This window comes from Sebastes fasciatus, chromosome 9 (assembly GCF_043250625.1).
Source record: "Sebastes fasciatus isolate fSebFas1 chromosome 9, fSebFas1.pri, whole genome shotgun sequence".
NCBI lineage: Eukaryota > Metazoa > Chordata > Actinopteri > Perciformes > Sebastidae > Sebastes > Sebastes fasciatus.
This window is the reverse complement of record NC_133803.1, coordinates 27715691-27729955: the sequence shown is the minus strand read 5'-3', so window position 1 is coordinate 27729955 and position 14265 is coordinate 27715691. Positions and strand designations below refer to the sequence as shown.

General features: G+C 40.7%; 2 protein-coding genes across 2 annotated transcripts; both read left to right on the top strand.

Moving 5' to 3' along the window:
- The first annotated feature begins 1199 nt into the window (after positions 1–1199).
- On the top strand, positions 1200–5905 carry calhm3 (calcium homeostasis modulator 3). Its single transcript, XM_074645371.1, has 4 exons — positions 1200–2261; positions 3620–3747; positions 3844–3971; positions 5456–5905. Exons 1-4 carry the CDS (start codon positions 1975–1977, stop codon positions 5903–5905), a joined length of 993 nt encoding a protein of 330 aa, XP_074501472.1. The 5' UTR covers positions 1200–1974.
- Positions 5906–8998: 3093 nt separating this feature from the next.
- On the top strand, positions 8999–10859 carry LOC141774374 (calcium homeostasis modulator protein 2-like). Its single transcript, XM_074647006.1, has 3 exons — positions 8999–9429; positions 9715–10334; positions 10422–10859. The coding sequence occupies exons 2-3, from the start codon at positions 9783–9785 to the stop codon at positions 10836–10838; spliced, it is 969 nt and encodes a 322-aa protein (XP_074503107.1). The 5' UTR covers positions 8999–9429; positions 9715–9782; the 3' UTR covers positions 10839–10859.
- The last annotated feature ends 3406 nt before the right edge of the window (positions 10860–14265 follow it).

Genomic DNA, 14265 nt, shown 5'->3' with positions numbered 1-14265 from the left:
TTGTCCTGTCAGGCTCTGATTTGTAATGTTGAGTAGAAATGCTCTCCATTTTCCTTGCAAGCCCATGCTAAGTTACAAAAAGATGTGATAAATCTTTTAGACCTTTGCCAGTGTACCTTGAGTCACATTGGTTCCTTAAACCATCATGCAGACAAAGTAGTGGCAGGATCTGAAAAGACAGAATGAGAATTAGTACCTACTGTATGTGGTAAATAGATGTGGCACTAAAATCAGGTTGACTTTTTGACACATTGTACTAATAGCTGAGCTCTGGGAATGAGGTAACATCACTAAAAAATGTCTTGACGGGACAATTAAAATGATCAGTAAACAAACCAACAGGTTAGTCAAACCATAGGGGCAACCACCATGCCTGAGAAGTGAAACCAATGCTGAAGTGCCTTAAACCTGCATTCTTTCTAACAGCCAGCAGGGGGCGACTCCTCTGGTTGCAAAAAGAAGTCTGATTGTATAGAAGTCTATGAGAAAATGAGCCTACTACTCACTTGATTTATTACCTCAGTAAACATTGTAAACATGAGTTTATGGTCTCAATCGCTAGTTTCAAGTCTTCTTCAATACAGCATGATGTTCATTTAGTAAATTATGGTCCCATTTAGAGTCAAATAGACCATAAAGCAGGGGATGCTTTAGGGCGTGGCTGCCTTGTGATTGACAGGTCGTTAACACGGCATTGTCCGGTCTGAGAGTTGTCCGTGTTTTCGTTTTACAACTTTAACCCTTTCACACTGTGTTTTCAGTTCATGAAAGTTAATTATATCTAAGGTTGTTTTTTTTAAGATTATTTTTTGCCTTTATTGGATTGGACAATTTTATAGACAGGAAAAGCAGCAGCAAAAGGGCCGCAGGTTGGATTCGAGCCCAGGCTGCTGCAGTAAGGACTAAGCCTTAACGCCACTAATTTCTTTAAAGCTAGAGTGAAGATACTGGCATCATATGAAACTAGAAAACCTAATGAATCCATTGATACCAACCATGTCATACTAACTTGTCACAAAGGAGGCTAAATAACGCTCCAAATTTATGCTAAATTTTGGCGAGGAAAAACTGGCATGACCATTTTCAAGTCTCCCTTTAATGTTACATTTTGAACAGATAAAAAATGTGCGATTAATCACGATCAACTGTGCACAATCACACGATTAATCCCGGTTAAATATGGAATCGATTGACCGCCTTAATTAGTTGATCGCCTAACAATTGTACTTAGCTCCACCCTCTCCTGTCACTTCTGGTTTTTAAAAAAAAGATGTCGACGGCCAAAAACAAAGATGGATGGTGACGGCTAAACTGCCAAACTCGAAGCTTAAAATGTTCAAAATTGCCACAAATCAGTAATCACAAGAGAAAACAAAGGTGAGCGGTCTGTTGTAAACATCCATCACAGTTTACAGATCCACGTCCTGCTTCACCTTTCACCTGCTAGCCTGCACAGCTTTTCTGCGCTATGAGGGATTATTATTATTATACTATATTATACTATTATTAGTCACATTTCACTTTTTTGGTTTGACCTGTTGGCAATCTCTCTTGTCTGAATGCTCATAACCACAAGTGGTGTTTGATCTACTGTACAGTCTCATACGCTTTGAAGTTGACTTTCAGGCCCGGTCATGACAGACAATTCAGCCCTCCCAGGAACTCTACTGCTGCGGCTGCTTTTCTCTCTGTAAGCCTGTGATGTGAGACAGGGTGTGGCCACACAGCTCTGTCACCTGCTCAGGTGTATTCATGCATTCTCAGACTCTCTCTGGATCACTGCAGGTGAAGCTCAGGTTGTTTACTGTAAAGACTTTTTTCTTCACAAAGGATTAGTTCATATTGTGAGGTAACGTGAACTGTAAATCAAATACATTTTTACAGAAGCTAAAACATTTTGTAACGTAATTTATTACTGGAACTATTTCTGTTATTTTGAATTATCATCTTGCTGTTTCTTTGTATATTTAAGCTATGGAGCGTATGAAGTTGGTCCTGCAGTACTTCCAGTCCAACTCTGAGTCCATCTCCAACGGGATCTGTATCATCCTGGCCTTGGTCAGCGTCAAGCTCTACACCAGCTTCGACTTTAACTGCCCGTGCCTCCCTCAGTACAACAAGCTGTACTCTATGGGGGTGATGATCGTCCCGCCCATCATATTTTTTTTCCTGGGGGTCCTGGTCAACCGACACACCGGCGTCATGATGGACGAGTGGATGAGACCCGTTGGGAAGAGATCCAAGAACCCGGCCGTGGTTAAGTGAGTCTTCATTGATTTACTATCGTCATCTTGTTTTGGATGACGGATAGATCTTCTTATTGACTTTCGTCTTTCAATCTAGTCCAGGGGTCAGCAACCTTTGCTATCAAAAGAGACATTTTAAGCAAAAAAAAAATCTGTCTGGAGCCGCAAAACATTTGAGCATTGTGATGAAGGTAACACAGTTTATAGTTTAAGTATATAGTATATAAGTCTAAGCAGTGAGGGCCAAATTGCAAATGTACTAAGGAGTATTAGGGCCACATTGAGGGAAAAAAATCGGGAGATTTCCAGAATAAAAGCATAACTTTACAAGAAAAAAGTCATAATATTACAAGAATAAAGTCATAACTTTACGAGAAAAAAAGAAAATAACACGTAAAATTACTACTTTAAAATATTATGACTTTATTCTTTTTCCTCAATGTGGCCTTAATACTCTGTCGTACCGTCGTACCATGACTACAACAATGAGAAATAAAAATGAAAATGTAAACAAAAAACAGTTATTCATTACCACAATTTTTTTTTTTAAATCCACAGGGAGCCACTGGAGAGGGGCTCAAGAGCCGCATGTGGCTCCGGAGCCGCAGGTTGCTGCTCCCTGATCTAGTCCAATCATAATGGAGATTTGAGCTGCAACGATTAATTGATTAATTGTCAACTATTAAATGAATCATTAGTTGCAGCCCTGATGGAGATGTAGAGTTAGAGTAGAAACCCTCTGGAGTCCTGGCCATATTTTTGCTATTACTGGTTATTACATTGGACCTTTTACTATATAAATATATGTATAAATTCAGTGATGCACAAGCAAGTAATTGAAATAATTTTTTTTCAGAACAGCGTCGGCTATTTGAATATATTAAAATTCCATACGACCAACAAAATTTGAAAACTTCAGGATTTTATTCATTTTGAAACACACACACACAGGTATTATATTTTATATATGTTCTGTTGTATCCATATATTTTATTTTTTATGAACTATTTTATGTCTTAGATTCTCATTTTTTTAATTGCGCGATTTTCTTTTTTTACATATATTTAATGAGCATTGTTGGAGGGAGCCTGAGATCTAAGACTGCTTCTCTGTAATTATTGTGCATATGAAAATAAATAACTTGGAACTTTGAGGTATTCCTTTAAATCCAGTATTCACTATGCTCTATAGATGATCCAATATCAAATTTAGCAAAATGAATAAAATGACTGCATAATGCTGCTGACACTATGCAACCGTGTTTCTTTCCTAGTTTACTTGTAGCAGGAGACCGTGACGGGCTAAAAGGGGGTATTTGAGGGTCAAGCTGTATAAAATGTGAGGATGAAAACTGGTCCTTGATCTCCCTGCAGGTACCTGTTCTCAGCGATGCTCCAGAGGGCCCTGCTGGCCCCGATGGTGTGGATCCTGGTCACTTTGCTGGATGGAAAGATCTTCATCTGTGCCTTCAGTGTTAGTGTAGACCCTGCACTCTTCTCAGGTATCAGCACACACATGTCTATATAAAGAAACACATATTCACTGAGTATTGTTTGCACATTATTGGTACGATCTATTATGTAGTATTTCTCCTCAGGTTGGCCCAACGATACAGGTCTGGATGTGATCAAAGTCATGGCAAAAGTGCCCTGTAAGGAGGACGTTATCTTCAGGAACAGCTCCTTCCGCAAAGCAGTCTCTCGTTACGTTCGCTGCTATTCACAAGTAAGCTGTTGCAACCTCAGCATGCATACACATCCTCACGAAGACCTTCAATCAGTGGTATGCTCTGTCAGATCAGGGTCAGGGTTCATTTACCCCACATACCTGGTCTGATCAGAGGGCCCCTTAAAAGATAACTCAACCTGGACCCTATCTCTTATGTTAAAAATGGGGAATAGTTTATTTTCACTGTTTATTTCACTATAGAAGTATAGAAGTAAGCCCAATGTGAGAAACGCCCTCTACCGTTTGTCTGTGGACAGAATTCCTTCGTTTGTTAACACGAGTCTTTTATTCTTAAATATTTGAGTACTGGCTTTTAATTGTGGAATATTATTATTATTTACAAATGATCACACACTTCTTAACCTTTTTCTGTCTAAAATAAATATAAATGACATTTATAATGAAATAAAGTGGCCATTATGAAAGGTAAACTCTATGTAGAGAGATGGCTGGCTGCAGCAGCGCAGCAGCAGTAGCAACGCTGTCGGTGTGGACACCACACACGGGAGAGATGCAGCGGTTTAGCAAGGTAGCGTCACACGCTGCTCACACAGACAGTGAGGTTCGGCATGAGAGTCATAAGAGCGACTATTCTGATCATATGTTTCACTTCCTCCTCGGTTATGTCCTCAAATGTAGTTGGCAACTGTAGAATTATGGTCTTAATCATACCTGACAACCAAAATCTTTGAAGTTTGACTTGACAAAAATGGAAAAAACAATCCTTTAACTTGGTGAGTAGCCTACATAGTTGTCATAACTGATATATTAAAATAGTTATGATAATAGTATGAGGAAAAAACACACAAACACATGCTATACATGTGCCTATCCTCAACCCGGCAAAAACTGACTTACACATTAAATGCTGTGGATTTCAGAGGTGTAAATCACAAGTTTCATCCCAATACAATATTATATTGATTCTTTGGACAACTCTATATATATTTGCTGATATTACAAAGTCTGCCACGATGCGATATCGATTTGATTCAGGGGTCTGCGATCGATATGAGACGATATCATACGCCCATTTAACACAATCAGTTACATTTATATCAACTCACAAAAAGCAACTAAAATATGATTTTGACAATTTTATTTCTGAGCTCCTCCAGACATTTAAATTAAAAAATAATCTATCCTTTTTAATTGTGAGTGGTCATTTCAAAATAAAGGCGTATCTTAAAAATGATGATATGTATCGATATTTTCACTTTGCATTGATGATATTGGATCGTTGATCATTGAATCAATATATCGATCCACATCGATGTATCCTTACACCCCTTGTGGATTTAACATTTGAGGCTGCAGTGTTGGAGTCATTTGTAAAAGACACACTGTGCACACACACACTCCGTATGTGGGAGTATCATGAACAATGGGTGCCACTGACTGGCGGCTCTTTATGCGCTCGTCGTTGCTGCTGATTGATTGTTTTTGATGGCTTTATGTGGCTAACTCCTTGTCCTGTGCAGGCAGTTGGCTGGTCCATCCTCCTCTTCCTGATTGTACTGGGCGCAATGGGACGCCTCATCAAGCCCTACTTCGACGACCACGCCACCTCCCTGCAGACGCGCTACTGGAGCAACTACCTCGACGTGGAGCAGAAGCTCTTCGACGAGACCTGCGTCCTGCACGCTCGCGACTTTGCCCGCAAATGCGTGGTGCAGTTCTTCGAGGACATGAGGGAGGACGACGTGCTCCGTCTTCCCCACCCGCTCTTCATCGCAAACTGCCGAGAGGAGTTCGAGGATGAAGAAGAGGAGAGACTTCATGGGGTGTCAAAGCAAGAACAGGTGGACCAGCTGCTCAACAAGTGGTACTACAGTAAACCTGAGCTGGACGTCACCAGGATAGCCCACAGACCCCGGACGTGTGTTACCTGGGAGGACCGGGACGGGAAGACTTTATACTCTGATGTCTAGGACACATTTAGTGCTGTATAGCTGCAGGATAAATCATGTCATGATGATCAGTTCACCAATATTGCACCCGATTTGACTGTTGTCAGCACATTAAATATGCGTTATCAGTTGTTATCAGCCTCATAGACATGAGTCAACAGGGGCCTGCTACACCTACTGCTTTGTAAAAGTGAAATGAAACACGTTCTAACCATAGACTGTATAAAATGTGGACCTAGTCTCCGTGACGTCACCCAAAAAAGGTGAAGCTCAAAGTGGGCGGCTCCGTCCGTCGTCATCTTGGCAGTGACGACACAGCCTAACTCGCGGCTAATCCAAATCTGGGCAAAGAGGTAGAGCTGAGGCAGACAACTAGCAGCTAGCGACCTGAGACGGCACCAACCTGTCACTCAAAGCGGCCTCGCCCTCTTTATGTCAACCTTTAAGCCTTAATATAATTTAAACGGGTGAGTTATATAGAAATTCAGCCCCGTACAGTTGTCATGAACGGAGACATTAGCTATAGCGACCAAAACCTTACTTTTGTACCAGGCTGGAAACACATTTATTTATGCTGTAAAGTTGGCCATTTTAACATTTGGGGGGGGGGGGGGGGGTCTATGGTGATTGACTCCCTTTTGGAGTCATCACAGGACCTAATCATGAACTTTCAGTCAGGTGATGGCAGGCGGTTCTACACGGGTGGAGATGGTAACCTCGTCTCTGTTCAAAGAAGGCCTCTGGTTTCAGATATTAATGACCTCATCATGAGCTTATACGCTATAACTGACAGTTGTGATTGAGGTCTCTGACTTGATTCTTTTGTGTACTGAACTACTACTAAATAGTTGCTCTTAGGGACAAACCATGTTGCAAGCCTGATTTGACTGTTAGGGTGCGTTCTGGCTGGTTTTGCATACAGGTTGTTGACGTGGAGCTCACCCACATGGATTGATGGAAACATGCAAATGGACATTCGGAAATAAATAACTTTCACACAAAGACTCTACTTCTTTTTATGTAGTTTTCATTAAAGGGGAGCTATTATGCTTTTGTGTTTGTTTTTTTCCTTTCCTTTAGTGTGTTATATAGTTTTTTTGTGTGCATGTAAAAGGTCTGCAAAGTTACAAAGCCAACACTAAAGGGAGTTACTCTTCCCCGCAGAAACACTGAACTACCTGACACGCCTCGCTTGAAGTCCTGTCGCTTCCACCAAAGAATGTTTTCTCATTGTCAAAGCTCTTCATTTACTTCTGAAAGCAAAGCCATTTATTGAGGATATATGAGTTGCATGACAAAGCATAATTCAAACCATATTCAAGTAGATAGCAGGATAGAGGGGTGATTTGAGCCCGTGGGGAAGTTGACCCAGCCCTTGTTTCTAGGCAACCACAGACCAAATTGGTCATGTGACCACATATGGAGAGTCATCTACTGAACCTGTGATGAAGAGATGCCCATATCACAAGTGGTAAGCACATTAAGGTTAAAAAACATGTTTTTTTTCATTGTTCAAGGAGTCATGATTCTTGTGTCGGAACAATTACAGACAAATCTGAAAAAATCTCACGTGTGTTAGTGCTTTAGGAAGTTACAATATGAGGCTATACTGTTAGCGTGACGTTTCTCTTACCTGCTGGATGATACAGGTTTGTTAAGGCTGCAGTGGGTAGAAATGGAGCAAATACGATTAGAAAAAGTTATTTTTATGAAACGGTCACTATATCCTGACTGTAGTGCATGAGACAGGTAATCTGAAAAAAATCATGTGCTCTCCGGTGTCCTCCGGTGCTCCTAATGGCATCTGCAAGATTACACAGACCAGAGGAAAACAACCAATCAGAGCCGATCTGGAGCCTTGTCGTCTCTGAGCAGCTGTCAATCACTCACAAACTCTGATCAAACGGTCAAACTAGGCAGCGCTGATCAAATATGAATCAATATTCTGTTACTGTAATGCCTATTTCTCACCTCAAATGTTTTCAGAAACATCTTGTAGTTTACCGTTTAGCTGTAGAATGAAAACGTTTGTGACCCGGCAGCCATGTTGAGATCAGTTGAGGAAATACCAAGCACCGCCCACCAGCCGGAGCGCAGCCAGTAGGAACGCCTTTTCTCTCTGAAATGACCTGTGATTGGCCAAAGTCTCCTGTCCTAAATACCTAGTTATATATCGTGGATCGCCATTCAGCCTAAGAATACAGAGATTTTTTTTTAGTCCACATCGCCCAGCCCTACTATAAGCAGTTTCCATTGTTTGTATAAATGTGTGACGTTTTTGACTCTATTCCCTGTTGAACTAGATAAGAAGAAGAGGAGGAGGGATGAAGACTACAAAATAGCAGATGTCATGTCTAAAGAAGTAAGGTCTCATTTGACTTTTTGTCTGTTTTGCAGTTTCTCCGTTTACTGATCTGCTCACATTGGTTTTATTTAATTTTGTCTTTCAGGAAATCATGTCGCAAGCTAAGAAAGCAAAAGTGGATGAAGCGGTAATTCACTTTATATTGTGTCGACATCAGAACTGCGCCCACAGCAGCGGTCTGTTATAAAGAAATAACAGGCCGTATTACGTCATGATTGACCAATCACAATCGAGTATTCAACATAGCCGTGTAATAAATATACTTACTGTATACTTTTCAGTATAAGCCAAGTATACATGGACTTTTCTGTATACTTGTCGGTATAAGCCAAGTATACTGAAGTATAGTTTTTGTTAAGTTTAACTCTGATAGGTACATAAAAAGTAATCTGAAAACATACTGTCTTATTTTAAGTTTAAAAGAAGTATACTAATAGCATACTTGAATAAACTTATTTTTTGTGAGGCTGAACTTGCCCCACTTTCTCCTACAGATGAGTAACACATCAGAGGAACAAGACTAAAAGCATACAGCCATGCGAGCGGCTCTGTGAGGCTGTACTTAACATGCTCACTGTGACAATACTAATGCTGCTATGCAGGTAGGGTTTCATGTTTGTCGTCTTCGCTTTGAGTGTTGGCAAGCTATCAGTTGCTAATTAGATCAGGTTACAGCAGGGAGAGTGGAGGAGGAGGAGTGGCAACGGCTCCCGGTGGAAAAAACAACCTTTTTGGATTCTTCCAAAAATTCTGCCTAACTTTTCAATAATGGTTGAACTTGCCTGTTGATTTTTTTGCTTTTCTTATTTGTAAGAGCCAGTCAAGCTGTTGAGTTAAATCAGAGTCAGACCAGCCATCTGGGGCAGGCTCTCAGTTCCTGGGCTGGACTTTTTTTTTGTCGTGTGAGCAACATGTGTTTTCACTTGCAGATCTTTTTTTTTTTCCACTAGGGAGGAAACCGAAGGGGCAGATCCTGACTGTGAGTCATCACTGGTGCCCGCCAACAGACTGCTTCCACAGACTCAAAGTTGCTCGCAAAAAAGAGGGACTTCTCTCTCCTCAAAACATTGATAAAGTTGATTTTATGTTTTGGACTTTTCCTCAGATGTTATTGCACTGGATGCTGAAAATGGATTACAAAGGCTGAGTCACATGTTCTGCCTCAGGACACTGCTAGAGCGTGAGTTTGCATGACTACATACTTTGTTTTCAATCAAGTGGCAGGGTTTATTTTTAGAAAACATCAATGGCAGTATGTTTTCCTCCGTCTCCGGCTTCTTTTTTGATTGATCATTGCAATAAGTGCTTAAGTGTGACACTCATTTTCTGCAACTAAACTGAATCCATTCAATACCAAACAGTCATTCACACTTCAGACAGCAATAATCAAAGCGTTTGTTTGGAACAGAAAATTCTCTTAAACTAATAGTTTCATATTTATTTCCCCTTTTCTCTCTCACTGCAGCCTGACGTCGCTGTAAACCAACTCACAGCTCTTCATTATTATTCTCAGTAAAGTCCCGACATCCCAACATGGCTGCATATGCCCTCGTCACAGAGAACTTTAAATTTGCGTCCCTCTTCTTTAAGAGTAAAGATGTGATGATCTTCAACGGTCTGATCGCTCTGGGCACTGTGGCCAGCCAGACTGCATACAATGTTTTTGCCTTTGAATGTCCGTGTTCCTCTGGGAGGAACTACCTCTACGGCCTGGCTGCCATCGGTGTTCCAGCGCTAGCGTTTTTCCTCGTCGGAGTAATGATGAACAAGAACACCTGGGACCTGGTCTCTGAGTGTCGGCTCAGAAGGTGCCGGAAGCTGTCCATCGCCGCGGCCTTCGCGCTGCTGGGAACAATCTTCGGTCGAGCTGTGGTGGCTCCGATAACGTGGTCGGTCATCTCTTTGCTGCAGGGCCAGGCGTACACGTGTGCATTCAGTGAGTTTGTTAACTCCAGCACGCTACCGGGCTTCCCCCCGGATCAGGGGTCAGAGGTAATGGCGAAATTCCCGTGTCCAGGAGGTGTTTCGACAGAGCTGCAAGTCTTCTGGCCTGAAATTGAGCGACGAATGAAATACGAGTCTCAGGTAGTGGAGTATTTTATTCTGTTTTTGCCTTAGAAGAACCTAAGATGTTGACATCACGACTTCTGACCTCTTCTGACCTCTTTTCAGCTGATAGGCTGGCTGGTGGTGGCAGGATTGTCTCTGACGGTGTTCCTGATGCTGTGTATAAAGCGCTGCACCTCTCCACTTGGCTACCGGCAGGAGGAGTACTGGGACGACTACCGCCACAACGAAAAGACCCTCTTCCAACGCACGGCAGCTGTCCACGCCCGCATCCTGGCCGCGGAGAACGTTAAGACCTTCCTTGGCTTCGTGGCGCTAGAGAAGGAAGAGAAGGAGCAGCTGGCCGAGCAAGACAGCGTGAGACCTATCTGCAGCACTAACTGGAACAGAGTGACCGGCGTCTACCTCTACAGGGAGAATAATGGACTGCCTCTGTACAGCAGACTCAACAAATGGTCCACGTACAGCCTGGAGAATAACGAGGAGGCCATGGAGAAAGAGATGGACGTGCTGATCAGCTGACAGTATTCTTCTGGAAGGTGGTCCAGTTGCCTAATGTTCTGAAACAGACAATCTGACAATCACGCACACTATTTCTTTACCTTTAGGCGTATTTGGACGATACTTCATAAGACCCAGTTTGTTTGAAGCATACTTTAGTTACAGCCCAGTCGCCAGAATCTGCAAACCACAGACACGTTGAATGTCGACGTTTTTGCATTCGGGCAGAGCAAGTGACGCAGTACAACGAGCAACGCGCACAAAGTGAAGTACTGAGCGACCGTTATTGAAAGTTAATGTGGCTTATTATTGTTGAATGCTCGATTCTGATTGGTCAATCATGACGTTCTACGGTCTGTTATTTCTTTATAGCAGACCGTTGCTATGGACGCAGTTCTGATGTCGGACTCTGGAAGACCGTTTCTGTGTCAAATTATTGATTTATTAAGTAAGTAGCCATGTGATAAGCGGGATAATGTCCAGCTAGCGGGTCATTGTTGTGAAAGAAACCCCTTCAGGGCGGCGGCGACGCGCATTGAGTTCAGTCTTGTGCACGCCAAGGGTAGAGTACGAGCAGGGAGGCATCTGATTGGTTCTTTCCAAGCGGACCGCAAGGCAGTGATTGGTAGACGTTTTTACAGGATTACAGCAGCTACAGATGACGGATCTTTTCCGGTCCTTTTCCGAGCTCATCAGTAATGGATCACTGTCGGGGTGTAAAGACCATTTCAACCAATATAACAAATAGTGTATACTGGAGAACATCGTCAACACTGCCTTTAGGAAATCAATAATTTGACACAAAAACGGTCCTCCAGAGTCTGACATCAGAACTGCGTCCAGTTGACAAAAACAGTATAGATAAGTTTCATTTGCAGATCATTTTTTTTTAGGTGGGCCTTCCTTTTAGATGGCTAAAGTACGTTTTGCTGCCGGTCCCGTCCACAGCAATACATCGCTTTGCTCTGCCCGCACTCCTGTCTGCTTCTCCAAACTGGGGGGCGTGCCGACCGCCATCTACTGTAGGTAATACACTGACTATGCTTAAGTACCCGTTTACACCCCCAAATATCCCTTTAATAGGGGTTTCATGGTGCCCAGTATTTCCCCCTTATAGTCTCTTCAACTCTGTTGGTGCCATCGTTCGTTATTTCAATGTTGGAACAAGCAGGTACAGAATCTATGTTGTCATGTTGTCATGCATACAGTATGGACAATTATTTATTTTCTGTGATATATTTTTAGCTGTTAAAATACATGAGAAGTTTTGGGAGGAAATCAGAGTTCTCAGGATGTCATAAAAATATCCCACTTTCATATGAATGTATATATGTTGTTGTTGGCATTCATACAGTATTCTCTGAAGTAATGATTACCAAATGTACCACCTTTTTTTTTTATATACTTATTTACAAATATAAAATTGAATAAAAAAATCCATTTGTACAGGGCGTTGAGGTGGTAGGTAATTTTTCAGCAGATCCTTTCATGCACAACTGTATATTTTAATGTCTAAGGTTGAATAACCTGTAAAGAAAATTGATTTTTAAAATGTTTTCGAGGCATTTAAAAACAAATCAGAAAGTGTTGTTGTTGTAAAAAAACAAAAAACTTACTTGTAAAATTAACCTATAGTAGCCTTATTAGATGAATCTGGCAATATCTTACCTTTTGATGAATTCTGTATGAAAAGCTTATTAAAAGCTTATTTTATTTTGATAGCTAAAATCTCATATGCCCCCCTCATTGATGGACGTGATTCCTCAAGTAAGATTTTGCCAAACAAAGTGATCGATAGTCTCTTTACAAATGTTTTATATCCTATGCAATTCAGCAGGAAATTAGCTTTTCATAGACCTTTTATCAGATCACAATAGTCTGTAATGAAGAAATAGAAACTACGGATCTCGTATTTTTCTTTACTTTATGGTGTGATACGTAGTCCATGATTGGCTAGAATTACCGATATTGACGATACACGTGATATTTAAAAATATATCTATATATATAGATATCTTTTTAATAATAGACATATGTAAATATTGTGTAAATCATCCAGCACCTCTTAAATCATTTTATATATACAGTTATGGTTACAGATGGTTATGGTTATTTTGATTGTAATTAATTTGCCAAAAAAAGAGACAAAACGCACAATAAACAAAGTTAAAGATGAATTTGACTGATCAAGTCAAGTTTCAAGTTTCTTTATTTGTCATATGCACAGCAATTACAGCAAGCAGTCGTTGGCAAAAAATATCTTGGGTCACAGATACCCTTCAACAATGCTCATTCAAAATGTATGTATATATATATATATATATAAACTCTGAAAAAAAAGTTTGGAAATTTGTGTTTGGTCGATTACTATCAGTAACAAGGAAAAAACAAGACATTTTGACAATTTTACACTTTATTCATTTAATACACCATCAGGAGCCTCAGTAGCGGGTGGAAGATCCATACGTAAACACAACAGCCTGGCACCTCCTCCTCATGCTGGTTACCAACCTGGTCACACGTTGCTGTGGGATGGCGTTCCATTCCTCATACCAGCTTCAACTTGTCCTATCGCGCGGGCCTTATCCAGATTAGACAAACTTGGAATGCTGATGCTTGGAGCAGACAACAAATGATCCCTTTAGTAGGGCACAGTACCCAGCACAGTATACTGTATATATATACAGAGGTGTAAACAGGGATGTATGTACAGAGAAGTCATAAATATATTATGGCTGTCAATTGGTTAAAATATTTAATCACGATTAATAGCATGAATGTCCATGATTATTCACAAATTAATCACACATTATTTATCTGTTCAAAATGTACCTTAAAGGGAGATTTGTCAAGTATTTAATTCTCTTATCAACATAGTAGTGGAAAAATATGCTGCTTTATGCAAATGTCTGTATATATGTATTATTAGAAATCAAATAACAACACAAAACAATGACAAATATTGTCCAGAAACCCTCACAGGTACTGCATTTAGCATTAAAATATATGCTCAAATCATAACATGGCAAACTCAAGCCCAACAGCCAACAACAGCTGAAAATGTTTTCCTTGTCAAAATTTAGCACAAGTTTGTTATTTAACCTCCTTTGCAACAAGCTGGTCTGACATGGTTGGTACAGTACCTATGGATTCCTTAGGTTTTCTATTTTCATATAAGATAAAATATTAAAATAAGATATTCCTTTATTAGTCCCACAGTGGGGAAATTCGCAGTGTACAGCAACAAAGGGGATAGTGCAAAAAACAAGAAGCATCGGTAAAAAGCAGCTACAACACGGTGCAAAACGAAACAAAATAGGAACCATTTAAATAGAAGGAAATTTAAAAATAGGAACAATATAAACAAGGGGAAATATTAAAAACAGGAACAATATATACAGTACTGACTATTACCAGACTATTAACACAATTGTACAAGTGGAAAAAT

What these genes read in the sequence shown, in the direction of transcription:
- calhm3 (XM_074645371.1), top strand. Translation starts at nt 1,975, where the DNA reads ATGGAGCGTATGAAGTTGGTCCTGCAGTACTTCCAGTCCAACTCTGAG. An exon ending in AGACCCTGCACTCTTCTCAG is followed by an intron (nt 3,748 to 3,843) that starts GTATCAGCACAC and finishes ATTTCTCCTCAG; the next exon opens with GTTGGCCCAACGATACAGGT. An exon ending in ACGTTCGCTGCTATTCACAA is followed by an intron (nt 3,972 to 5,455) that starts GTAAGCTGTTGC and finishes TGTCCTGTGCAG; the next exon opens with GCAGTTGGCTGGTCCATCCT.
- LOC141774374 (XM_074647006.1), top strand. Translation starts at nt 9,783, where the DNA reads ATGGCTGCATATGCCCTCGTCACAGAGAACTTTAAATTTGCGTCCCTC. An exon ending in GAATGAAATACGAGTCTCAG is followed by an intron (nt 10,335 to 10,421) that starts GTAGTGGAGTAT and finishes ACCTCTTTTCAG; the next exon opens with CTGATAGGCTGGCTGGTGGT.